General features: G+C 41.6%; 1 protein-coding gene across 1 annotated transcript in view; it reads left to right on the top strand.

Annotated features, from left to right (window-relative positions):
* Positions 1-13,179: 13,179 nt before the first annotated feature.
* SLC7A6 (solute carrier family 7 member 6) overlaps positions 13,180-24,586 on the top strand; it is a 37,155-nt gene continuing 25,748 nt past the window's right edge. Inside the window, exons 1-3 of the mRNA XM_065416421.1 lie at positions 13,180-13,711; positions 20,811-20,936; positions 23,149-23,293. Coding sequence (XP_065272493.1) covers positions 13,180-13,711; positions 20,811-20,936; positions 23,149-23,293 — 803 coding nt within the window. The remainder of the gene's footprint in view (positions 13,712-20,810; positions 20,937-23,148; positions 23,294-24,586) is intronic.

Below are 24,586 nucleotides of genomic sequence, written 5' to 3'. Positions count from 1 at the left end.
TTTATTACAGCCATCTCCTAAAAAAACCCAACCCCAAAACTTCACCTCATTTTACACTTACTCCAAATACAACATAAAGCAGTATGTGGTTACATCTGGAGATGGGGTGGTAGCAGTCACTGCAGACTCTAATGATTTTTCTGAAAGTGAAGGCACACTAAAACAGTAGAGCTATAATGGGGGTGGGGTGGAGGTGCTAAGAATTAAACAATATCGCTTCCTGGGAAATCAATAGTTAAACTCTCATTATGTTCACTGGTAGCAGGATTGGGCTCAGGTGTGTGGCTGGGGCAAGGCATACTGTACTATTTTTCCGCTTTGCTTAAGGCAGCATAAATTTTAGGCTTTGTGTTAATGAGCCTCACATTCCTGAGCCAGTACACTCTGGTCAATAAACACCCTGTGACTCATGTAAGAAAGGGACCATGTTTTGGCAGAGGGATGGATCAGATGATTTTAAAAGTCAGACAGAGCATGACCACCCTAGCTCCTGAGGTCCTCTGCTACTTTCTCAACAAGGTTAGATAGAGGCTCGCCTTCCTTCTACCTAGCTGGTAACAGCACAAGGGCTGGTAATGGGAAACCCCAAGAGCAAGAGGGGTAGTCTGAAGTTCCATGGAACAGACATTCTACAATCAGTGACTTATTTAAGGGAAGAACATGTAAGGAACCTGCATAACCCCTACCCCACATTACCAGCTTGTAAACCTTCATCCACCTACCACTCTTCTCTTCCCTGCCATCCACAGCAAAAGAGGGCAATCTCATTTACTAAAACATCGTGCCAGGCCATTTACCTTAATCAGCAGTTCTGCAGGACCTTGGTGTGTCTGGCTTTCCTGGACTTCTCCTAGGAAACAGTCAAAGAAACCAGTGGCTAGACTCCTGTTTTAATTGCAGTGGGGGGAAAACAGGGATGAATTCGCCCACCTGGATGTAAACCTCTGTGGTCCAAGGTACACTCATGCACAGAAGTATCATAATATACCTCACATATGCCCTAGCAGATTCTTTAACTGCTGTGTGTGCAATATCTGCACAGGCTGCTGTTTTGATGCCACAAATACTCGAAGTCTCCTTTATCTACCTCCTGGAGGAGGTGGGAGAGATTTACCCAAATACAAACACCTGTCCAGGATGGTCTAGAGCAGTGGTTTTCAACCTCTCCAAACTACTGTACCCTTTGCAGAGCTAGACAGCCAAAGGCAGTGCTACGGCCAGCAGCAGTGCAGAAATAAGAGTTGCATGGTTTGGTAGTGCCACCCTAATGTGCTGCTGCTGGTGGCGGTGCTGCCTTTAAAGGTGGGTAGCCGGCGAGCGGTGGCTGCTGGCCGAGGCGTTCATGTTGGCGCACAAGGCCTATTTTTTTTTTAATCCCGTTCCTCTCCCACAATGCCCGTTTCCTCCTTTGTTTGTTGAATTTTTATCCTGCTCCCCCTATTATGGCAGCAGGTCCGTTGGGACCCAGGAGATTCCCAGTCCTGCTGCAGGGCTCTAGCCTGTTGTAAAATGAGGCCAATATCTCCAGGCGCTGATGTACCCCCTGGATGACCTCTGCGTAGCCCCAGGGGGCTGCATACCTCTGAGGGGAACCACCGTCTAGATAACACTTAGTCCTGCCTTTGGGTAGGGCACTGGCCTAAATCCTCCAGGGAGCTCCCGTCCTCCATCCGACGTCTAGGGTTCCCCCGACAGCGGTGGACACTCTCTGGAGCCCTCAGGCGATCGCTTACACACCCGGGGGAGGGGAAATCAGGCACCCCCCCTTCCCTACCTTTGTGGGGGCGGCTTTACCCCGCCTGGCGCTGAGGCAAGCCCGTCCCACAGCCACGGGGGGGCGGGAGTGCGGAGTCCCCGTCCCCAGAGCGGGCGAGTTCCGCTCCCCACAGAGGGGCAGGCTGCCCTTGGGGGGAGGGGGTCGCCAATCGCCCGTGGGGAGCGTTGGACACACCCGGGGAAGTGGGGGGGGGGGGGCTCAGCCTCGCCCGCCATGGCTGAGGTGAGGGGCCCGGCGCAAGGGCGGGAGGCGGTGCCTGAGCGCCCCCCCTCCTCAGGGCGGAGCGGGCCGGGCATCACGTGCCGCTCAGCAGAGGCCGGGCGGGCTGCGAGCATCCCCCGAGCTGCGGCGAGCGGGGCGGTAACGGCGGGGAGCAGGAGAGGTAACGGGGGCTGCTGCGGGAGCCGGGCCCCGGGAGGGGAGGGGAGGGACGGGGGGTGAAACTCTCCTCAGGGAAGGGGCCGAGGGCTAGGGCCGGGGCGGGGAGCGCCGGTGAGACGGGCTGAGGGAGCCAGCCCATGCCGCAGCGCTGTGGCCGGGCTCCCGGGGGGCTGCGGGAGTCTGGCTGGGTCGGTTCAGGTTCCGCGGCCGTCTCCTGCCAGCGCCCCCTGTGTAACGAGGCGCGCGGGACCCCCCCCCCCCATGCCGGTATCGGGCAGCGCATCCCCCGCAGCCGCGAGGAACCCGCCGCCCACCCTCCCCTCTTGTAGCTGCGGGGCGAGGCGCTGAGGAAGGAGAGGAAAATCCGGCTCCCAGTCCTGCGCTTCAGAGACCATCACCTCCCCCCCTTTCCCCCATATGAGCTTTGCTGGGTCGCTGACGCCTTGCTCCGGTGCTGCAGGTTTGGCGGCTCTGTGGCTGGACAAGTGCTTCGTTCAGAGCTTAGCCAGCTTACAGGCACCTCCAGATGACTCCTCCGAGAGCACGTGCTGGAGTTTTTATTCTTATTCTTATTTATTTATTCATTATTTCTGAGAGCTTGTCAGCGTCTGCTTGGGCTCTCAGCCATGTGTATCTATAGCAGGTTTAACGTATGGGGTGAGAGGCCTGTGGTAGTCTTGGGGATCTGTAAGTAGGCATGTTATATCCCTGTAAGTATTTACAATTACACAAATGGGTAAGACCCATCCCCTGCTCTCTGGAGCTTAGCAGACTCTTAAGTGCCTTTAAGTCTGATTTATTTTTTTAAACTGAAATTGAAGAATTTTAGGTCTCCTTAAAATGCGGAACACAGAGTTGGTCAATTTAAGGGACCCTCTACTGTACTCAGGGTGTTACAGCACTTAGCCCTTATCTATACTGCACTTTTGTTAAGACAAAAGTTTTAACAACAAAAAATGCTGGTGTGGACGCTCTCCTGCCGACAAAACTACCACTTCTCGTTGGGGGTGGTTTTATTTTGTTGTTGGGCGAGCTTTCTCCCAGTGACAAAGAGCAGCTACACTGTACGCCTTACAACGGCATGGCTGTAGCGGCACAGCCGCACCATTATAAAGTGCACATTGTAGACATAGCTTCAGTTGGCTTCCCTTCAGAACATCTCAAATCTCTTGCAACTTCTGATTATTAGTAAGGAGAGATGCGACAAAGATCTTTCAGAGAATTGAGGTGAAGCTCATAGACGTAACCCTGTTGCTGTGGTCCTGAAAGGACTCAAATTACAGTGAATGTCTGTAGATATGGTTCTTCCTCTAATGCAGTTACCAGGCATTATAATTTTCTGGTGTGTCACAACCAGTAATAAGTCTGTGTGTAGATTCCCAGCCATTTTAGTTATGAAACTACCATTATGTCTTTCTTATGCTTATTGAAGTTAAAATTTGTCTTCCCTTTAGCCCAGTGGTTCCCAAACTGGGGTTCGCAAAATGTTACAGAGGGTTCTCAGGAAAAAATTCCCTAATGGCGGACAGAGTTGTCCCTAGGGACCCCGGGCAGCCCGGGGCCAGCAGCCCGGAGCTCCTGGACTTCCAAGAGCTAAGCAGATCAAAGCAAGCACATCTATCACACTGAGGAGATTTAAACTTCAAGACTCCTTATAAGAAATGGAAAGGATGGTGGATATTTTTTGCTGGTTTTAAAATTAAATAGGCACCTAGTATTGTTTTTAAAATTATTATGAAGAACAAGTTTAAGCTTTGTTGTAACGTGCGTTGTTTGCCTGGACTGCTCAAGACCTGAATGCTTGTGTAGGAGGAACTCTTTGAGTTGGCTTCTTAAATACCTTCATGCTGTTTCACATCTGATATTCCTTGATGAAACATAGGAGCCTTGTCTTATAACAGACTTATTCAAAGTGATACAAGCTATGAAAGTGAGATCTTGGAAGAGTGTTGCCATTTTCATAATGTAATAAAAATACTGTAATGATAAATAATAATTAATAATAAAGAGTGTGTAATAAGCATGTCATTAAAAATATTATACTTCCAAGATCACTGCTCTTCTAATTTATACTCAGGTAAAGGAGAAAATTCCTGGAAATATTCATTTTTAGGAGGGGGTTCGCGAGACTTGACATTTTAGTGAAAGGGGTTCACAGGTTGTTAAAGTTTGGGAACCACTGCTTTAACCATATGGGTTGTTCTGTTTGACTGCACGCATATAACAAGGGTGATGAATGCTGTTATCAGAACCTTGATAGAAAGGACAATTGGATTTTTATTAACTGACTTTTTTTAAAAATCCAGTTTGGTAGCACACCGTTTATATAATAACCTGAAATTAATTGCATATCGAAGATAGTTGTAAAAAAATCTGCTTTTAATGGACCTTAGTATTGCCTCAAACCTTTTTACTCCTGCATTATTTTAGAATAGAAAACTAGCATTCTTCCAAAAATTGGTCTTTTTAAAGATGCTTTACACACCTCAATCCCCAATTCCACTGTAATTAAACCAATCTACCAGAAATTTTACTTGTATGCTCTTATGTCAGGATTTTTTTTTTCTGGTAAATTTGAGGCAAATCAAATGAGAAAAGTGGAATATAAAAGGATTCAAAAAAGTACTCACTTATGGGACATTTTCCTAACTTTTTTTTGGCTTGTCACTTTAGAGGGACTTTGTTTAAAAACTCAAAATTCATATTATTCTGTTGGATTTTGGTAAGACTGCTGCCGTTAGCTAGTTTTGACAGGTTTCTAAAATGGTGTAAAGATGTGGAAAACTTGTAAACCAGTCTTGCAACATGTTACTCCTGGGGGAACTTTGTGCTACGGTGCATGGGCAGAATTCCTGTGCTGAGCAGAATTCTCCCCCACCCCCCCACAAAAAATAACTTCTGCTGGAAAGTTGCTGCAGTTACGCCTTTTACCCACCAGGGGCTATGTGGTGCTAGAACAGAACAGCTACTCCTGGGTCAGTCCCAGCTGCCAATAGGGAAGAGAAGAGGCTGCCTTCCTAGAAGCGTCCTGCTGGTGGAAGATATGGGGGGTACAGATAGCGTGGGGCACATGGGGCTGCTGGGGGAGTCACAGACTGGGGTTCATAAGGGCTATTGGGGGAGGACAGACTGGGGCAGGGGCTGAATGGGAATGGAGGCGCAGGGCCCACAGGGGGGTGCAGGGCCACCTGGGGATGGGGGGAGAGGGCTTGCTGAGTGGTGGTGCAGGGACACATGGGGGAAAGGGGGTTGGTTGAGTGGGTGCACAGGGACACATGGGGGTGTCTGAGTGGGGGTTGAGGGACACATGGGGACAGGAGGAGGGAGTGCAGGGACACATGGGGACAGAGGCAGATGTGCCTGACTGAATGGTAGAGGCTAGCGGTCAGCCAGGGTCCACTTGGGGGAGGCTCCCTAACAATCTCTCCCCATCCCCCCAAAAAACCTGTTCCAAACTTCTCCAACCCACACCCAATAACTCTCCAAATTCACATCCAGGATCCTTCCCAGCAATTACTTCCCTCAGCTCCTTCGTTACCCCTGACTCACGCAAGCCTTTGCACTGCTTCTGAGTGGTACGGGAAATACGGTTCTGTATTGTAGTTTAAATGAATTATTATTCAGAGTTCTGTATTAATATGCCTAGTAAGGAATCTATTTGTCAAAAAACATTTATTGAATCTTTTTTATTGTCTATTGTTACAGATGTACTTGCTGCCAGGTATTTTGAAATAAATTACCAAAATAATTGAAACTGGTGTGATTATATTGTGTTATTTTGACAAATAAACTATGCAGAATTTTGCAGAATTTGTGCTCAGAATTTTTAATACTTTGGCACAGAATTCCCCCAGTAGTAAACATGTGCTAGAAAGTGGATGGGCCTGGCCCCCTGCCCCTCCTCTTCCCCCTGAGGCCCCGCCGCCTGGCCAGGCCGGAAACTGGAGCCCGACCGGGGTAAGAGTAGCCTAGAGAGCCCAGGCAGCTGTGAAGCCCTGGACCCTCCACCTGCTGGCGGGGGAGGGGGGGAGGGTAAGAGCAGCCCCCAGCCTGTGTCCCCGCCCAAGGCAGATGGAGGGTCCGTGGCTCCCCACAGCTGCCCAGGCAGCTCTTGCCATGGCCTGGCTGTGGCTCTTCGGCCCCCGAGGCCCTGGCCAGGCTGGAAGCCATGTGGGCAGCTGTGGGGAGCCGCGGACCCTCCACCTGCCCTGGATGGGTGGGTCCAGGGAGTGGGGACACAGGCTGGTGGCTGCTCTTGGACCCCCACACCGTAGGCAGGTGGAGGGATCCAGGCTCCCCAGCTGGGCTCTGGATTCTGGCTTGGCTTGGGGGTGGAGCCTCAGGGGAAGGGGTGGGGGCCACAGAGTGGGTGGAACCTCTTGCCCCCCCCCCCCACTTTTAAGAAGAATCCATCAGCCCAGGATCCAGCTAAAAACCTTCCTCCACTAATGTTTTTAACATTCTAATACAGCAGTTCTCAAAATTCATTGCACTGCAACCCCCTTCTGACAACAAAAATTACGACATGACCCTAGGGTGACCAGACAGCAAGCGTGAAAAATTGGGATGGGGTGGGGGGTAATAGGAGCCTATACAAGAAAAAGACCCCAAAATCGGGACTGTCCCTATAAAATTGGGACATCTGGTCACCCTACATGACCCTGAGGGGTGGGACCGAAGCCTGAGCCCAAGCCTGAGCCTCACCATACCAGGCAAGGGGGGTGGAGCCAAAGCCTGAGGGCATCAGCCCTAGATGGTGGGGCGGGGAAGGGCTGTAACCTGAGCCCCACGGCCCAGGGCTGAAGCCTGAGCCCCACAGCCGGCTTCAGTCCTGGGCAGTGGGGCTCGGGCTTTGGCTTCAACCCTGGGCCTGAGCAAGTCTAACGTCGGGCCTGAGCAATCCCATTAAAATGGGGTCATGACCCACTTTGGGGGTCCTGAATCACAGTTTGAGAACTGTTCCTCTTCCTTCCATTTTCTTATATAGTGAACTTGCAGTGTCTTCAGTGTCTTCCAATTTTATGTGGAAAAAAACATGCAAAAACTAGATTGTACAGAAAGATGTCATGCTTAAGAACATAAGAATGGTCATACTGGGTCAGACCAATGGTCCATGTAGCTCAGTATCCTTTCTTCTGACGGTGGCTGGTGCCAGATGCCTCTGAGGGAGGGAACAGAACAGGGCAATTTATCAAGTTATCGATTCCCTGATGTCCAGTCCCAGCTTCTGGCAGTCAGATTTAGGGACACCCAGAGAATGGCTAATAGCCATTGATGGACCTATCCTCCATCAATTTATTTAATTCTTTTTGAACCCAGTTATATTTTTGGCCTTCACAGGATCCCCTGGCAATGAGTTCTACAGGTTGACTGTGCGTTGTCTGAAGAAGTGCTTCCTTATCTTTGTTTTAAACCTGCTGCACATTAATTTCATTGGGTGACCCCTGGTTTGTGTGTTATGTGAATGGGTAAAAAACATTTTCTCCCCACCATTCATGATTTTATAGACCTCTATCATATCCCCCATTAGTCATCTCTTTTCCAAGTTGAAAAGTCCCAGCTTTATTAATCTCTCCTCATTTGGAAGCTGTACCATACCCCAATCATTTTTGTTGCCCTTTTCTGTACCTTTTCCAATTCCAATATAGCTTTTTTGAGATAGGGCGACCAGATCTGCATGCAATATTCAAGATGTGAGCATACCATGGATTTATATAGTGACATTATGATACTTTCTGTCTTATTATCTATCCCTTTCCTAATGGTTCCTAACATTCTGTTAGCTTTTTTGACTGCCGCTGCAAATTGGGCAGATGTTTTCAGAGAACTGTCCACGATGACTCCAACATCTTTCTCTTTTCTATGAGTAGTTGGGATTTTTGTTGCCTGGTCACTCAGTTTGGTGAGATCCCTTTGTAACTCTTTGCGGTCTGCTTCAGATTGAAGTATCTTGAGTGATTTTATATAGTCTGCAAACTTTGCCACCTTGCTGTTTTACCCCTTTTTCCAGACCATTTATGTCTATGTTGAACAACACTGGTCCCATTTCCGATCCTTGGGGAACCCGGCACTTTACTTCTCTCCATTAGGAAGACTGACCATTTATTCCTGCCTTTTGTTTCCTATGTTTTACCAGTTACTGATCCATGAGAGGACCTTCCCTCTTATCCCATGACTGCTTAAGAGCCTTTGGTGAGGGACCTTGTCAAAGCTTTCTGGAAGTCCAAGTACATTATATTCACTGGATCACTCTTATCCACCTGTTTGTTGACCCCCTCAAAAAATTCTAATAGATCGGTGAGGCATGATTTCCCTTTGCAGAAACCATGTTGACTCTTCCCCACCATATTGCGTTCATCAGTGTCTGATAATTCCGTTCTTTACCATAGTTTCAACTAGGGTTGTCAATTAATCACTGTTAATGCCTGTGATTAACTGAAGACAAAATTAACGTGTTAATTTTTTAACAGCGCTAATTGCATACCTGGGCGGGGAGGGAGGCATCGGCTGCGGAAGGATCTAACAGTGACTGGTCAGGCGCAGTAACCCAATCCACCTCCGGAGAGAGAGAAGAGGAAGTGGCTCCCATCCCGGCTCTGGAAGAGAGTTAGGGATCCTGACCCCAGGGGACTTAATGTTAGCATCCCCTAACCTTTCTTTGAATTGTAGTTAACTGAAGTTCATGGGTCTTTTGGTAGTGTTGTAATATGTTGTAAACTACCATGGATTTATCTATAAAGCAGGAGCCACACAAATAGACTTCCACTGGGGAAAGATCTTACTCCTTACTTTTAAATATTTCCTTACATCCAGCCTCTTAAAATTCTGTAGGAAATAAAATTCCATGTCTGGGGTTCCCACTGAGGTATCCTGCTTGGTGGCCTTTAGGATACCAAAGTGATTTTAAAGGTATTATTAGAAGGTCATTTGAGAGTAATAACATTCAGCAATAAAACAACATTGTGCCACTGACATGCTGGTGGTATATGGCTTGGAGCTAAATGGGCATGCTGGGGAGTATGAACCTGGAATTGTTATGCACTAGAAAACACCTCACTGCACCTTTGTCTCCTCCTTCTCTCACAGCCTTCTATTTTCTCTGCCTAATAATGGCCTCGGGCAGAAACCTGGGTTTTAGTAAATATTTTCAGTTCTCAGTATGTGTTTTTCTAACTTTGACACAGCTTCAGTTTTGTTCACTAATATTTTTCCATATTCTACACTCTTCCTCTTTGGTTACATGGAGACTGATAAGTTTGGTGCCAGTTAAGATTAGGTGTAGTGTTTGTAGAGACACTATCTGTAGCATTCTAGATATTTATATAGACAAACAAGCAGTCCCTGCCCTGAAGGTCTGCCGGTCATAACTGACAGTATAAAATAAGACTAGAGGATAGCTTGTATCTCACTGAGTGAACTGTTATGTGCATGTATTAATACCACATTTTCTGCAATATTTACCATTTAGTAAACACTTACAATTGTGACTTCAGGAGGGGCTTGAAGATGGGGAGCAGACTGTCAATGTGAGATTCTCCACATAAAGGGCTATATGGGAAAATGTAGACTAGAGTGAGAGGACATTGTGGCAGTTGTCTTGAGCAAGGCAGAGCATGGTAATAGATAAAAACAGAGAAGCTAAGTTGTGTAGGATCTTGTAGGCAAGGAGCTTAAGTTTGTGGTGGTGGCAAGGGCAAGTGAAGGGATTTGAACTGTGGCTGGACCAGGGGTTTCCAGCTATTTAAATATGTCTCTGGGATTAGCATTTGAACATAAACTTGTGTGGCTTTTGTTCTGAGTTGGTACAGAAAGTCTAAATCCACTATCTTTCCGCAGGATTAGGTTTTGTGTGTGAATAAGTTCATCAAAATGTTTGTTGAGTCACTAAGACTCTGTCTACACAATGAAACAGGCCATGTTTTGAAAGCTGTTTCAATAGAAGCAGTTATACTGGCCAGTGTAAGAATACCTTAAACACTGCAAATATTTCCTGAAATTGTGTTTAAGATGAGTTCTTGCTGCACATATCTTGTTTCTTAATGTAAATGGGGGCTTTAAAATATTGTACTATTTTATAACTTGACTATACAAAACTAAGAATAAATACCCAATATTTTCAAAATAGCATTTAGATGTCCTAGCAATGGTTTCAGTATCCTCATTGAGTTAGAGCAGTGCCTCTCAACCTTTGCAGACTATTGTACCCCTTTCAGGAGTCTGATTTGTTTTGCATACCCCAAGTTTCACCTCACTTAAAAACTATGTGCTTACGAAATCAGACATAAAAATACAAAAGTGTCACAGTGTCCTGTTACTGAAAAATTGCTTACTTTCTCATTTTTCCATATAATTACAAAATAAATCAATTGAAATATAAATATTGTATTTACATTTCAGTGTATAGTATATAGACCGGTTTAAACAAGTCATTATCTGTATGAAATTTTAGTTTGTACTGACTTGGCTGTCAAAAGAGACTACTGATGTTGATTATTGTTGTGATGGAAGTTCTTGCTATGTGTATGTGAATTCCCTCAGAAACTTACTTTAAGCTTGGCATCAGCTAGTCATTTCTCCAGTGAGCTGGGCTTCTTGGTGGGATAAAAGAGGATAGAGAAGTTTTCCAAATATAGGACTGCTTATTAAACTAGCATACATGAAGTTACTTAGACTAAACAAATCCACCTCCATAGTGCTTTATAATTAAAGTAGAATTAGCTCCTCAAGACTCGGTAGGCTCTCTCAATCAGGAAAGCTTTTACCTATATCTTCACTAGCAAATAACATCCTTGAATGTCAACATCGTCTCGCCAAATAGTTTTTACAGCACTGACAGGAATGTAGAAGAGCTGGTATGATTTAGGGCCTTAGACTCTTTCTCACTCCCTGCTAAAAGGAAATAAACAGACCTAGCTTTGCCTCCCCTTCCTAGGTTTCAGTGAGGGAAGAGGCTATGTTCTACCATGCTGTGAGTGTATGGCTATATTGGAGCAAATTTTCCATGATCTATTTTCTGGTTGGGCTTTTTTCCTCTGAAAATAAATGCCAGATAACTATGGGGAAAGAGGGAAATCCTGAACCTTTCAGAACCCTTAACATTTGGGGAGAATAAATCCTTTTTTTTTTTTTTTTAATAATTTTTTTTCCTGAAGCTCTTTTCTTTTACTTGTGATGGTATATTCTGTCATACAGATGTTTCTGTGTGGGATGACTTTTCCAAATATGACTGAGTTTGACTGTATTATGCCATTACTGTTTGCTCTGACAGAATAAAAGTTTAACATTTTAAACAAATATTTTAAATCTTTAAAAAAGCCTTAAGGGAGGATTTGCAATGATACAGCAGACCTATTTGATAATATAATAGTCTTTCAAATGCAGTCAATATTTTAATTTATGTAAATAATACTATTTTTGTATACTTACTGAATTTTTCTTTTTTTTTTTCTTTTATGCAAAGAGATAGAAGGCTCATACTGGACATAATGTGAATGGGCTATATTCCATTCTAGTAAATGGCTTACATTCCATTTCCGTGTAGGTTACATATTTATTTGGTTTAAAATATTTAAAATGGCTTGAAAGAGTAAGAATATGTTCTAAGTATATTAGCTCAGAATGTTTTAATTAACTTACATTTTAGAATATAATGTTGACAATATAACAAAGTAAGGATTTGATTTTTTTTCAAAAGGAAGGATCTATAACTGCATGAACAAAAAGTGAGTGCAAATTACCATAAATACATGGACAAGTGTGTTTATACTTGTATGCCCAGGTAGATGCATCTATTAATTAATTTCAGGCACAAATATCTGAATTGTGTGCATAATTATATGTAGGACCTACTGAAAATCAGACCATAAATACTTTGTATGTGCCTTTTCCCTCTTTACTAGGTTAGTGCCAGGATCAATTTCAAGATAAAAAGTTTAATTTTGGAATGAAATACCCCTAATTAAATTTCTGTTATAAAGAAAATATAATCCAAGATAAACTAGTTGCTTTCTCTGCTAGAGCAACTGCTTTGCCAAATCTCACCCAGACTTGCATCTTTCTGCTCTGCAGTAGGCCCCTGAAATGTGCACTCAGGATTTAGTGCTTGGCAAAGACATACGAAAATGATAGCACATTTTTAGGAAAGGTGTAGGCTCGCTCTTATGAAACTTCTGATAATCCAATCAGAAGTTAGATTTTGAATGAAAGCTAGTGTCAATGCAAATTAAAAATCCATTTGTATTTAATCAGATTGTTTCATCTCTAAACTTCTATATTGTGTCTGTATTTCAGAATTGTTGATATTGGTATCATCTTATGTCTAAGTGTTAAGGCCAGCAGTGATCCTTTATAAGAAGGAGGGAGGGTAAGATCCTCTGGAGACTTGAGATGTAAGATGTTCAACTCTGAAGTCCCGGAAAATAAATGTGAACCATTCAGAAACTTTATCCACACTTTTTCCACTTCTGTATTCTTGGGTGCTTTTAAAAACAATTAGTTATGGAAGAGGAAAGAATGAAACTTATTGAAATATGGTTTTTTTTATATTGCAATAAACCTGTCATCTTCACGACTTCCACCTTCTATTCTTTCTCGTACTACGCTTTCTCTTTCCTTATACACCTCCATTGCCCCTTTTGATCTTTTCAATTCAACTGACAGGTGTCAATGACCTTTGAATTTTCTCTGCTCTGTGCTTCCCCACAACTTCCCCCCTTGCAAATCAGCACCATGTATTTTTCTTTTCACCTTTTTCTTCCAAGATATTTTGAGACTGTCACTTGTTCAAATGTCATGTTTTACCATCCAAAGATTTACCCTTATTCAAAATCACATAGCACAAGGTAGCAAAAGAGGGATATTACACAAGAGGAGGTTACACAAGTCAGTCCTATGCTCCAAGTAGAAAGAAGAATTGATGTGACGGGTTAGACAAAAAGTTATTGATGTTATTAATTTTTAGCTGTCTGTAATTTTGTTTTAGATTGGGATTGATGTTATAGAGAATACACAACAATTCCACAATGGAAGAAAGGGCAAATGGTACAGTGGCTCATAACTCACTGGCTGAATACTCTCCCATCAAGGAAGCGGGCAAGCCAGATTCAAGTGACAGCTGTGAAATGTATGAAAGAAACAAAGAAACAATGCAGCTGAAGAAAGAAATCTCTTTGCTTAATGGAATCAGCCTCATTGTAGGCAACATGATTGGTTCGGGTATCTTTGTCTCACCTAAAGGAGTTCTCATCTACAGTGCCTCCTATGGATTGTCGCTAATAATCTGGGCAATCGGGGGGATTTTTTCAGTGTTTGGAGCACTCTGCTATGCTGAACTGGGAACCACTATTACCAAGTCAGGAGCCAGCTATGCATATATCTTGGAGGCCTTTGGGAGCTTTATTGCTTTTATTCGCTTATGGACCTCATTATTAATTGTTGAGCCAACTAGTCAGGCAGTTATTGCAATAACCTTTGCTAACTACATTGTGCAGCCTGTCTTCCCTTCTTGTGAGCCTCCTTATGTTGCCTGTCGTCTCATCGCAGCTGCCTGTATATGTAAGTATTATGTGACAACTAATACGATTATTATCTTGACCGTGAACATCTATTACATATAGTCCTGTTTAGATTCCAGAACTGTAGCATTCTGAATCTAGAATGGTTTGAGTTAGAGCAGGGATCGGCAACCTTTGGAACGCGGCTCGCCAGGGTAAGCACCCTGGCGGGCCAGGCCGGTTTGTTTACCTGCCGCGTCCGCAGGTTCGGCCGATTGCGGCTCCCACTGGCCGCGGTTTGCCGCTCCAGGCCAATGGGGGCGGCGGGAAGTGGCACGGGCCGAGGGATGTGTTGGCCGCCGCCCCCATTGGCCTGGAGCAGCGAACTGTGGCCAGTGGGAGCTGCGATCGGCCGAATCTGCATACGCGGCAGGTAAACAAACCGGCCCGGCCCGCCAGGATGCTTACCCTGGCGAGCCGCATGCCAAAGGTTGCCGATGCCTGAGTTAGAGTAAGGAAAGGAAATGGTTTCCAGGTAATCAACATAGATTGGATTTGCATGACAAGGATATTTTGACATCTTAAAGGCAAGATCTTTCACTCTTAGCTAAAATTTAGCTCAAGTCCTAATTCTTCTTGGAGGAATTTTTAATTATGGCTGGCAGAATTTAGCAGTGGCATCTTTAAACAGAAACGCTAGGTTTATGTAATTTTCTCTGTGTGTCTCTGCCTCCCTCCATGACTTCCAGAAAACTCAATTTCTTATTAGAAACCTTGTGTGCTTTCAAACACACACTATTCACTTATAAACTTCACTTTCAGGGAATAGCTTTATTGACAGAGGCCTATCTTTTGGGACTCAAGTAACTTTTTTTTTTTTTCTTTTTTTAGTTGGGTGCTGGGTGAATTGATTTAAATCAAGGTGGTTTCTATAATTATTTAAATCCGTAAACAGGGAACCTTGATTAAAATAATGGATTTTTAATCTTGTTTTGCATTTGTACTTTTCAGTTCTTTTCCTAAAGAAAAATTGATTCTTGTTGATTGGTATAACTGTTAAAACATGGTGTTTTGCAACTAAATATAGTCTTTATTAATACTAAATTTATACTAATTTTGGTACTTTTTTCTAACTTATTGCAATTCTATATCTTAATATACATTTATTCCGATTCTTAATTTTTACACTTTTTTTAGATGAATGACATTTATTTATTACAGAGTGATCAATTGTTTGTGATTTGTGTCTAGCTGCATTTAGAAGACATTGACATTAAATTAAAAATGCACAAAATCAGCATTTTCAAATTGTTATTAAATAAAATTATCTGAAGTGTGGTGGATACACGAGAAATATGCTGTGATTATTTTTCTTATTTAAAACTATTTAATAAAACAAAGTATTAGCTGTACATAATGAATTGGACTGATTGTTTCTGGTCACCAGGTCCTTCAAGATTTTAGAACAAGTAGATCTCATCCTCATTGTTTTTATTTATAGATTTGGAAGTGAAAAACAAGCTTTTTCAACTTCCAAACAGTTTCTCAACTTTGATTGAACTCTAGTTATTCAACTGAACTGGTTTAAATGAAGAAAATATTCTCTCAGCGCCTGCAGAAGAGGCTATTGCTGTCAAAAGCTGGTTTAGTACTTAGCCAGTGACTTCAAATTTAAATTTAAAAATCCAACTTTTTGATTAAAAAAAAAAAATGTTTATCCACCATGGGTAGGTTAGTAAAGTTTCACTAATCTTTCCTTCTCATACAGATGAGAAAATACCTTTCGTGCCTACGATTGTAAATTACATGTTTTTTATAAGGCTCTGATAGTTGAAAATCCCCTTTTGTACAATAAGGAAACTGATCTCATGGATCAGTAACTGGTTAAAAGATAGGAAACAGTCTATTTTCATAATGGAGAGAGGTAAATAGCAAGGTCTGCCAACAATTTAGGGTGTTCAGCATATTCATAAATAATCTGGAAAGGGTGTGAGGTGGCAAAATTTTCAGATGATACAAAATTATTCAAGATAGTTGAGTCCAAACTGATTGCGAAGAGTTACAAAGGGATCTTACCAAACGGAATGACTGGGCAACACAATGGCAGATGAAATTCAGTGTTGGTAAATGCAACATAATGCACATTGGAAAAAATAAATCCCAACTATACGTACAAAATGATGGGGTCTAAATTAGCAGTTACCACTCAAGAAAGAAAGAGATCTTGGAGTCCTTGTTCTCTAAAGACGTCTGCTCTGGTGCAGCAGCAGACAAAATAACTAACAATGTTGGGAACCATTAGGAAAGGGATAGATAAGAAAGAAAATATCACAATGCCACTATATAAATCCATGGTAAGACCCCACCTTGAATACTTAGTATGCAGTTCTGATCTCCCCATCTCAAAAAGATATATTACAATTGGAAAAGGGCAACAAACATTCTAAGTGGTAAAGAAGAGCTTCCATTGGAGGAGAGATTAAAAAGACTGGGACTGATCAGCTTAGAAAAGAGACGACTAAGGGGAGAGATATGATAGAGGTCTATAAAATCATGAATGATCTGGAGAAAGTGAATAAGGAAGTGTTATTTACCCATTCACATAACACACAAACCAAGGGTCACCCAATGAAATTAATAGGTAGCAGATTTAAAACAAACAAAAGAAACAAACAAAACAAACAAAACAAAAGAAAGTAGATCACACAACCTACGTTCTCCCTGTGGAACTTATTGCCCAGGGATGATGTAAAGGCCAAAAGTATAACTTGGTTCAATAAGAATTAGATAAGTTGATGAAGGATAGATCCATCAATGACTATGAGCCAAGATGGTCATGGATGCAGCCCCATGTATTGAGTTTCCCTAAACCTCTCCCTGCAAGAAGCTGGGACTGGATGACAGGAGATGGATCACTTGGTAAATTGCCATGTTCTGTTCCTCTGAAGCATCTGCCACTGGCTATTGTTGGAAGACTGGATACTGGGCTATGTGGATCATTGGTCTGGTCCAGTATAACTGTTCTTACGTTAAAGACAGAAATGAGAGAAAAACAGACACATTGTTTTTGGCTGAAGAGCCTATGGCATTCATGCTTGATTAACCTAGCATTAGATATTAACATGTGTCTATCTTGGAGAAGGAGAGGTAATTTCATAAATCAGTCTCCTTTGTGGTTATGGCAGCAGGGCGAAACCTTTGCAGAAAAGCTTTGTTTTAGAAATCAGTTGTGTACTTTAAAATCCTGCCCTCAACCACTTGACTTCCTTGCTAGGACTCACCCCACTACACTACTTTTATGTGTAGCTCTGTCACTACAGAAGTCCTCCCTTGCTACTTGGCAGCAGCTTGCAACCTAAAATTGAGAATCAAATAAAATCTGTGAAGGGTACTAACTTGTTAAGGAAAACCAACATAAGCAGTGTGTTTGAACATTGTTGGGGATAGTTTCTGTGCAAAAATGGAGATTTTGTTTTCCAATATACATAGTAACAAATACAAATCGTTTACTAGCTGATATACTGCAAGATCATCTGTTTCCTGAAAATTCCAAATGTTGTGACACTTTACCACTCACTTCTGAAATCTTTACTATCATGGGATATTATCTCAAAATGCACAGGCACACTTTACAATGCTATCAATATAAGCTAGCAAATTGACAACAGCTGCAACAAAATTGATAGAAGTAATCTTAGGGCAGGTCTACACTGCAGGGTTAAGTCAACCTAAGTTACGCAACTCCAGCTACGTGAATAACATACCTGGAGTCGACATAGCTTAGGTCGACTTATTGCATTGTCTACACTGCGTTGGGTCGATGGGAGAAACTCTCCCGTCGACTTACCTTACGCTTCTCGTTCTGGTGGAGTACCGGAGTCGACAGAAGAGCAATCTGCAGTCGATTTAGCGGGTGTTCACTAGACCCGCTAAATCGACCCTCAGTGGATCGATTGCCGCAGTGTCGATCCAAGGTAAGTGTAGACATACTCTTAGTAACCAGAAAAAAGCATAGTCTAAAAATGAAATGGTTTGATTTGTCCAGATTCTTAATTAGATTTTTTAAACTCCAGAGATAGGACAGCACTTCACAATCAAATTGTCATGAAAACAGAGACCAAATGTTCTAACATCTTTGCAATAGGAAAATTTTTCATAAAAAATCATTTGCATATGGAAAATCACTACCTAAAAACTGTTGGCTAGAATAAAAAATCCTGTTCACATAAGTATTGTTTATTATAGAGTAACAAAAACAGCTGTTTGTTTATGTTGGAAGGCAGATCTGATGCCAGTTGTTTTCCCCTGAGTCTTTCTCAGGAGCTGCTAGAGTCATGGTTTTCGAAATTTGATACTTCTGTTTTTCCCAGTCTTGACAAGTTGAAGGAAATGTGGTTCATCCTTTTCAGTTGCCAACTTTTCAAGTTCACAAGTCTCACACTTGTATGGGATCATTACCCTTGTTTTTTATTATTTTTGAATTATTATTCTTCCATGGGGTAACTGGACTAAGTACATTCCTATCTCCATGTGCTGCCCCCCTTTTTTTCCTTGTTGGGTTGTAGCTCTTTAACCAAGCTTTAACCTATATAAGAGAAGGAACTTTATTCCAGAAAATTGCATTGTATATTAGTTAGTTTTGGTTTGCCACTACATCACTTTATCAATCAATGTGACTACATTGTTTAAGATACCCTTATAATACCATGTTTTTTCAGTAAGAAAGCTTAGTAAAATACAATTGAATTTCACTAACCATATATTGTTTGCTAGTGCAAATATCTGCATCTGGGGAAGTGCCTAAAATGCAGGATTGAAATAGATTAATTATAATCTGGATAGTGCAAAAATTAATCTGAATTGTAGAAAAACAATGAAGATACAGTTAGATAATTCCTGAATATTCAGATGGTACTTAGGATGGGGGAAGGAGCTGTTTAATATTTTAAAATATTTGAGGAAAAAATGAACACAAGAATAGAGCAATACTGCGAACTGTTGAGTGTAGTGCTAGCAACAGCAATCAGAGGAGAGATGATCTGATAAATTTGGTTACATGAGCAATTCTAAAGTCATAGAATCATGGATGATTAGGGTTGGAAGAGACCTCAGGAGGTCATCTATCCAATCCCCTACTCAAAGCAGGACCAAAACCCACTAAATCATCCCAGCCAGGGCTTTGTCAAGCCGGGCCTTAAAAACCTTTAAGGCCAGGTCTACACTACCGCGGTAGTTCGACAGCTGGCAATCGAAGTTCCGGGTTCGATTTATCGCGTCTGGTCTGGACGCGATAAATCGATCCCAGAAGCGCTCGCCGTCGACTGCGGTATTCCAGCTCGGCGAGAGGAGTACCGCGGAGTCGACGGGGAGCCTGCCTGCCGCGTGTGGACCGTGTCTGAACCGCGGTAAGTTCGAACTAAGGTATGTCGACTTCAGCTACGTTATTCACGTAGCTGAAGTTGCGTACCTTAGTTCGAATTTGGGGGTTAGTGTAGACCAGGCCTAAGGATGGAGATTCCACCACCTCCCTAGGTAACCCATTCCAGTGCTTCACCACCCTCCTAGTGAAATAGTGTTTCCTAATATCCAACCTAGACCTCCCCCACTGCAACTTGAGACCATTGCTCCTTGTTCAGTCATCTGCCACCACTGAGAACAGCTGAGCTCCATCCTCTTTGGAACCCCCCTTCAGGTAGTTGAAGGCTGTTATCAATTCTCCCCTCACTCTTCTCTTCTGAAGACTAAATAACCCCAGTTCCATCAACTTCTCCTCGTAAGTCATGTGCCCCAGCCCCCTAATCATTTTCATTGCCCTCCACTGGACTCTCTCCAATTTGTGCACATCCCTTCTGTAGTGGGGGGACCAAAACTGGACGCAGTACTCCAGGTGTGGCCTCACCAGTGCCGAGTAGAGGGGAATAATCACTTCCCTCAATCTGCTGGCAATGCTCCTACTAATACAGCCCAATATGCCATTGGCCTTCTTGGCAACAAGGGCACACTGCTGACTCATATCCAGCTTCTCGTCCACTGTAATCTCCAGGTCCTTTTCTGCAGAACTGCTGCTTAGCCAGCCACAATTAGCTGGAATACTTGTGAGATTAGAAATCTTCCTTTAATTTCACCGGGGGCGGGGGTGGGGGAGAGTGTATTCCCAAAGAGACAGAACTGAATGTTTTCAAATTATTTTAAAGTTGTCAAATAGGGCTATTACTGAGCTATTTGGGAAATATCCTCAGGTTAGACAACATTACTTAATGTGGTCCAAATATTATGTGCCTTTATGTTGTAAAGTATCATCTAGAGTTGAGCAGTCTGAGAATAGCTAATGCTGAAGGAAAATAAAATGGTAATCTCTACATAATTTAAGTAAAAGAATACATTGTCTATAGCCAGAGGGGCTCAACTCTTTGAAGAACCAATCTTAAAGTACTGTTATAAAGGAATGTGAATTTGTGTTCCCCAAGATGACTCCTTATTTCCATTTTCATCACACTAACACCAGTTTTAATTAAAACAATTTCCTATCAGTCAAATGTTGCCTTATCTGTGGAGCTTACCCTGCTAATTGGTCAGATCTGTTCTAACCTTGTCTTTTTCAACTGTTGGCTTTCCAAATTTCATATTTTAAAGACTATAAAACCTGTGAAATTATCTTGGATGTTGAACTAATCTTCAAGCTACCAAGAAAAGGGCAAAATAATTAACTTACCATTTTTTACATCTGTCTAAAGGAGTTTTGAGGTGACCCAGAACATTATTGTAAAAGATAAAATGAGAGGACATTCTCTGCGGCCTTTGGCTTGAATGATAGTTGCAGAACGGGGCCACAAGAGTGAGGGGTAAAACCAGGAAAATGGGAACAGGCCCAGCAGGTCTGACATGTGGTGGAGGGTCTTTCTTCCTGTCCTTGGCAAAAAGAATCCAATATGTCTTTAGAATTGATGTTCCCCACTCTTGTTCTTTTGTCATAAATTAAGCAATGCATAATAGTAAGACAGTATGTTGTGAGTACCAGTAAACATTGCTTAGTTTAATTTTCCCAGGCTCTTAAGCTTATTTTAGCATAGTTTAAATTTAGCATCTATACACTGACATGGACAGTAATTAAAATCTGTGCTTAACAAAGATCATGCATAACTTCCTTTTTTGTCTCCTAGGTCTTCTAACATTTATAAATTGTGCCTATGTTAAATGGGGAACAAGGGTGCAGGATGTATTCACGTATGCTAAAGTCATTGCCCTTATTGTCATCATCATAACAGGAATTGTTAAACTATGCCAGGGTAAGCTTATAAAACTAATTAAAGGTTGGTATGTATCAATAAGGCTGGGGAATAATCAGTTTGGTTTTCATTAGGAATATCCATAGTAGCTGCAAAACAGTATTTTTAAATTAATCCGTAATGTTAAATTTATATTTATGTAATACCAGATATCTCTATTAAGCAATAAGGTCCAACATATCCATCCAGATATTAACAACTTGGCCAATGTTGTGAATGAAGATCATACTTGAATTGGCCTAACACACCTAAGCAATTTTACACCCTCTGGTTTGGAATGGTTAGTGGAATGAAAGAGCAAGCAGCAACATGCAGAACTTGCAAAATACGGTATGAATAGAGAAAGATGATCTCTCCGACTAGTAAACAAATCATATTGTTAGGTTCAGTGAACCTCAATCTAAGCTTTTTGTCATCTGGATTTTGGATAAAATGTGCAGTTACACAAAACTGTACAATTGCAATACTTCTCTTCAGAAGTATGCCTTCACAGATATTTGTCTGTGAAGCTGAACGGACTCAAAGCCATTTAAAAGGAGCTATACACTTAGATGTGTGCCTCTGAAGGTGACTGTACTGCATCTATAGAAGGAGTATCAGCCCAGCTTACTTAGTTCCTGACTTCTCTTCTTTATTGTTCAGCATTAAATAGTTTATTGCTGGTTCTTTTTCTTATTAGTCGTAATATTTTAGTTTAAAGATGTTTTCCATCAAACTTTTTTTTGAGTTTTACTCCTGTGTATTTTGGAAGCTTTCTTTATTGGCTTAAAAAAGTACACAACCCAATTTTAAATTATATGAAAAATGTGTCTTTAGCCCAAATTATACTTTGTGTGTTTAGAGTGAAGTCATTGTTGAGGGACTGTAACCCATGTTTTTTCCTTATTCTTGGACTGGTATGGAACAGAACGTGCCTATATGAGCACAGTGTGTCACTTCTTCAGTACAAAACACCTCTGCACCATCAGCTGCTCCATTGACCTTAATATGTTTACCACTGACATCCTGGATGCTGCCTACCTTCTTCCCTGCTCCTAACTTGGCTGTTGCTCCATCTTCCTCAGTGTCATCCAAGATACTGAGGAGGACAGAGGTGCAGTGACACATTAAAGGACTCAAATATTTGGGCTGGTCAACCTTGGCAATGCCTTATAAACTGCTTTCCCACCCTACAAATAGCAGCCTATTGCTGTAAAAAGTACAAGGTGTTTAGAACTATAGCTATATATTTGGGCATTGGAATGTACAAGATAGTAACTCGCCTTCCTGTAGTCAATATTATAAACTGTTTATATTGCTATTGTATTGCCACTGTGCTGACAATGTCAGCACATGTTGGAAAAAAATCACTCCAAGTTGAAGAGTGACGTAAATTATATTAGTCGCAACAGTATTGATAGCACACAAGACTTAAGTGTACTTGGGAAGATTTTCTCCCAACTGTTATTTAATTACATTTTTACGTTCCCTTAATTGCTATCAATTTGGCCCTTTTGATACTTAAACTAAATTGGCCTACCTCTTAATATGCACATATTCATTGACTCATCACATCTTTTTGTATGCACTTAAATGTTTACAATGTAATGGATAGTAGTCTGGACCTATGAAGTAACTATAACTCATCAAATAAATCAGAACTTTAACAAAATTTAAATACAGGTATTTATCCATTTGGATAAATGACTGATTTTATGAATCTGCGTGCATTTTGTAAAGAGTAATCCCTGCCTACCAACCCCCCCGCCCCCCAAAGGCTTAGTTTTGACACACACAAACAAAGTGGTTCAGAATTTCAGAGATGGTATGACCCATAGAATTGTACCATTTCATTTGTATACATTGGCTTGAGCCGAAAGGATACTGCCAATGCTGTTACAACGATGATTGAACTGTATTTTGGGTTACAAGCCTGTACTTCACTGTCCCTCAGTTCTGTCTCTGCTGTTACTGTGAACAGGTCAGGTATTTATTGCATAATAATAATGCTTTCTGAGTTCTCCATAGAGTCGAATTTTTATAAAATTAAGTGCCCTGCTTATTCTCAAGGCTATAATAGGCAGAATGGAAGGATGGGTCAGTGAGTGATCTTGAAGGAATGTCAAAATTCCTAGTCCTTGGCTTGTTTTGCAATTTTGTATATCAAACTAAAAAACATTTTTACTTACTGTCATACAATAATGTATATATGTATTTCTCCCCCAACACACAGGACATTCAGGACACTTTCAGAACTCCTTTGAGGGATCTTCTTGGGACCTAGGAGACATTTCTCTTGCACTGTATTCTGCTCTGTTCTCTTACTCAGGCTGGGATACCCTTAATTTTGTAACAGAAGAAATAAAAAACCCAGAAAGGTAAAGGATCCATTTTTTTTAATAAGGATGTTATTTCATTAAACTTGGACAGTTCTTAAGTCACTAAGGTAGTGACTATTTTTCACTGAAATGTGTTCTGAGCTGACAAGGAATTTGATTATGGTAGAACTACTCTGTATGGACACACAACTCTCACAACTTTATACTGGATCACCAACACAGGATTATTAAGCGTAAGGTTTATTAAAGGCTGAAACACTTTAAAAGTAAGGAAGCCCTGATGACTACGGCATACTAGTTGATTAGCAATCGTTACTTTGCTGTTACGTATCATGGATAGTTCTTTACAAATAGACTGTAATATTGCAGTGTAAATGGTGCACACAATGTTTTTATCTGTGCAATTGCCATGACAGTTTCAAAGTCTCAAAACATAATCCCCACGCACAGGTGAATGCTGCAAATGTGCACCTGACAAGTCAGTTAATTGTGTAGCTCAGTCTTTAAACAGAAATGGTTAATGTAAAATTCACATCTGTCTGACAATTTTTACCTATTACATGTAACAGCTAAGATTGCTATAGCTGAAAGATGAGAGAGAGAGAGAGAGAGGTTTCCTTTTTTCCCCAGCTGGCTTGCTTTATGCATTATTAGTCAGTTTGCCCTGTTTGAGCTTTCACAGAGCAAAGGAGAATTTCCTTTAAGAATTGTTGTTGCAAAATGACAATTAGCAACCATCTCTTTTAACTGACTAGATTTCAGGTTGACAATGTCTCTTTTTAACCACTTTGCTAGTGAGTGGTGTACACCTACCTATAAGAGATTTAACACTGTGTGTACGTTAGTCATCTTGTCTTTCTGCATCTGTTGGCAGAGAACATTTATTTTAAAAACTCCCTTTTGAGTGCTATTGCAATATCTTTCCACCTTCCTCTTAAAGATAATATTCTGCTGTATTAACAGTTAAGTAACTTTTTTCTATTGGATTTCATGTAAAAACAAGCTTTCTGCTAGGAACATTTAATTTAATTAACATTTACATCTATTTGTTATTCATAAGCTCAAGTTTCTAATGCAGCAGGCTTTATTCCTGGCAGTGACTCTCACTCATAAAGCAAGCTTCAAATTCTAGTTGCCCATATTATACTAATGCTCAAAAGAATAAGGAGGTGTTTTGGTCTCCTGAAGTTCCTTTCAGAGTATGGTAGAATTTTTCCATAATCATCCTGTCTCATGCTTGTGCTGTGAAAGTTCTAGTCCACAATTACATGTGAAAAGGTCCCTGGGCTTTTTTTTTTTTTTTTTTTTTTGAAGATTAATGCCCTTGAAGAG

The sequence above is a fragment of the Emys orbicularis genome, chromosome 14 (genome assembly GCF_028017835.1).
Source record: "Emys orbicularis isolate rEmyOrb1 chromosome 14, rEmyOrb1.hap1, whole genome shotgun sequence".
Taxonomy (NCBI): domain Eukaryota; kingdom Metazoa; phylum Chordata; order Testudines; family Emydidae; genus Emys; species Emys orbicularis.
This window is presented reverse-complemented; position numbering and strand designations above follow the sequence as displayed.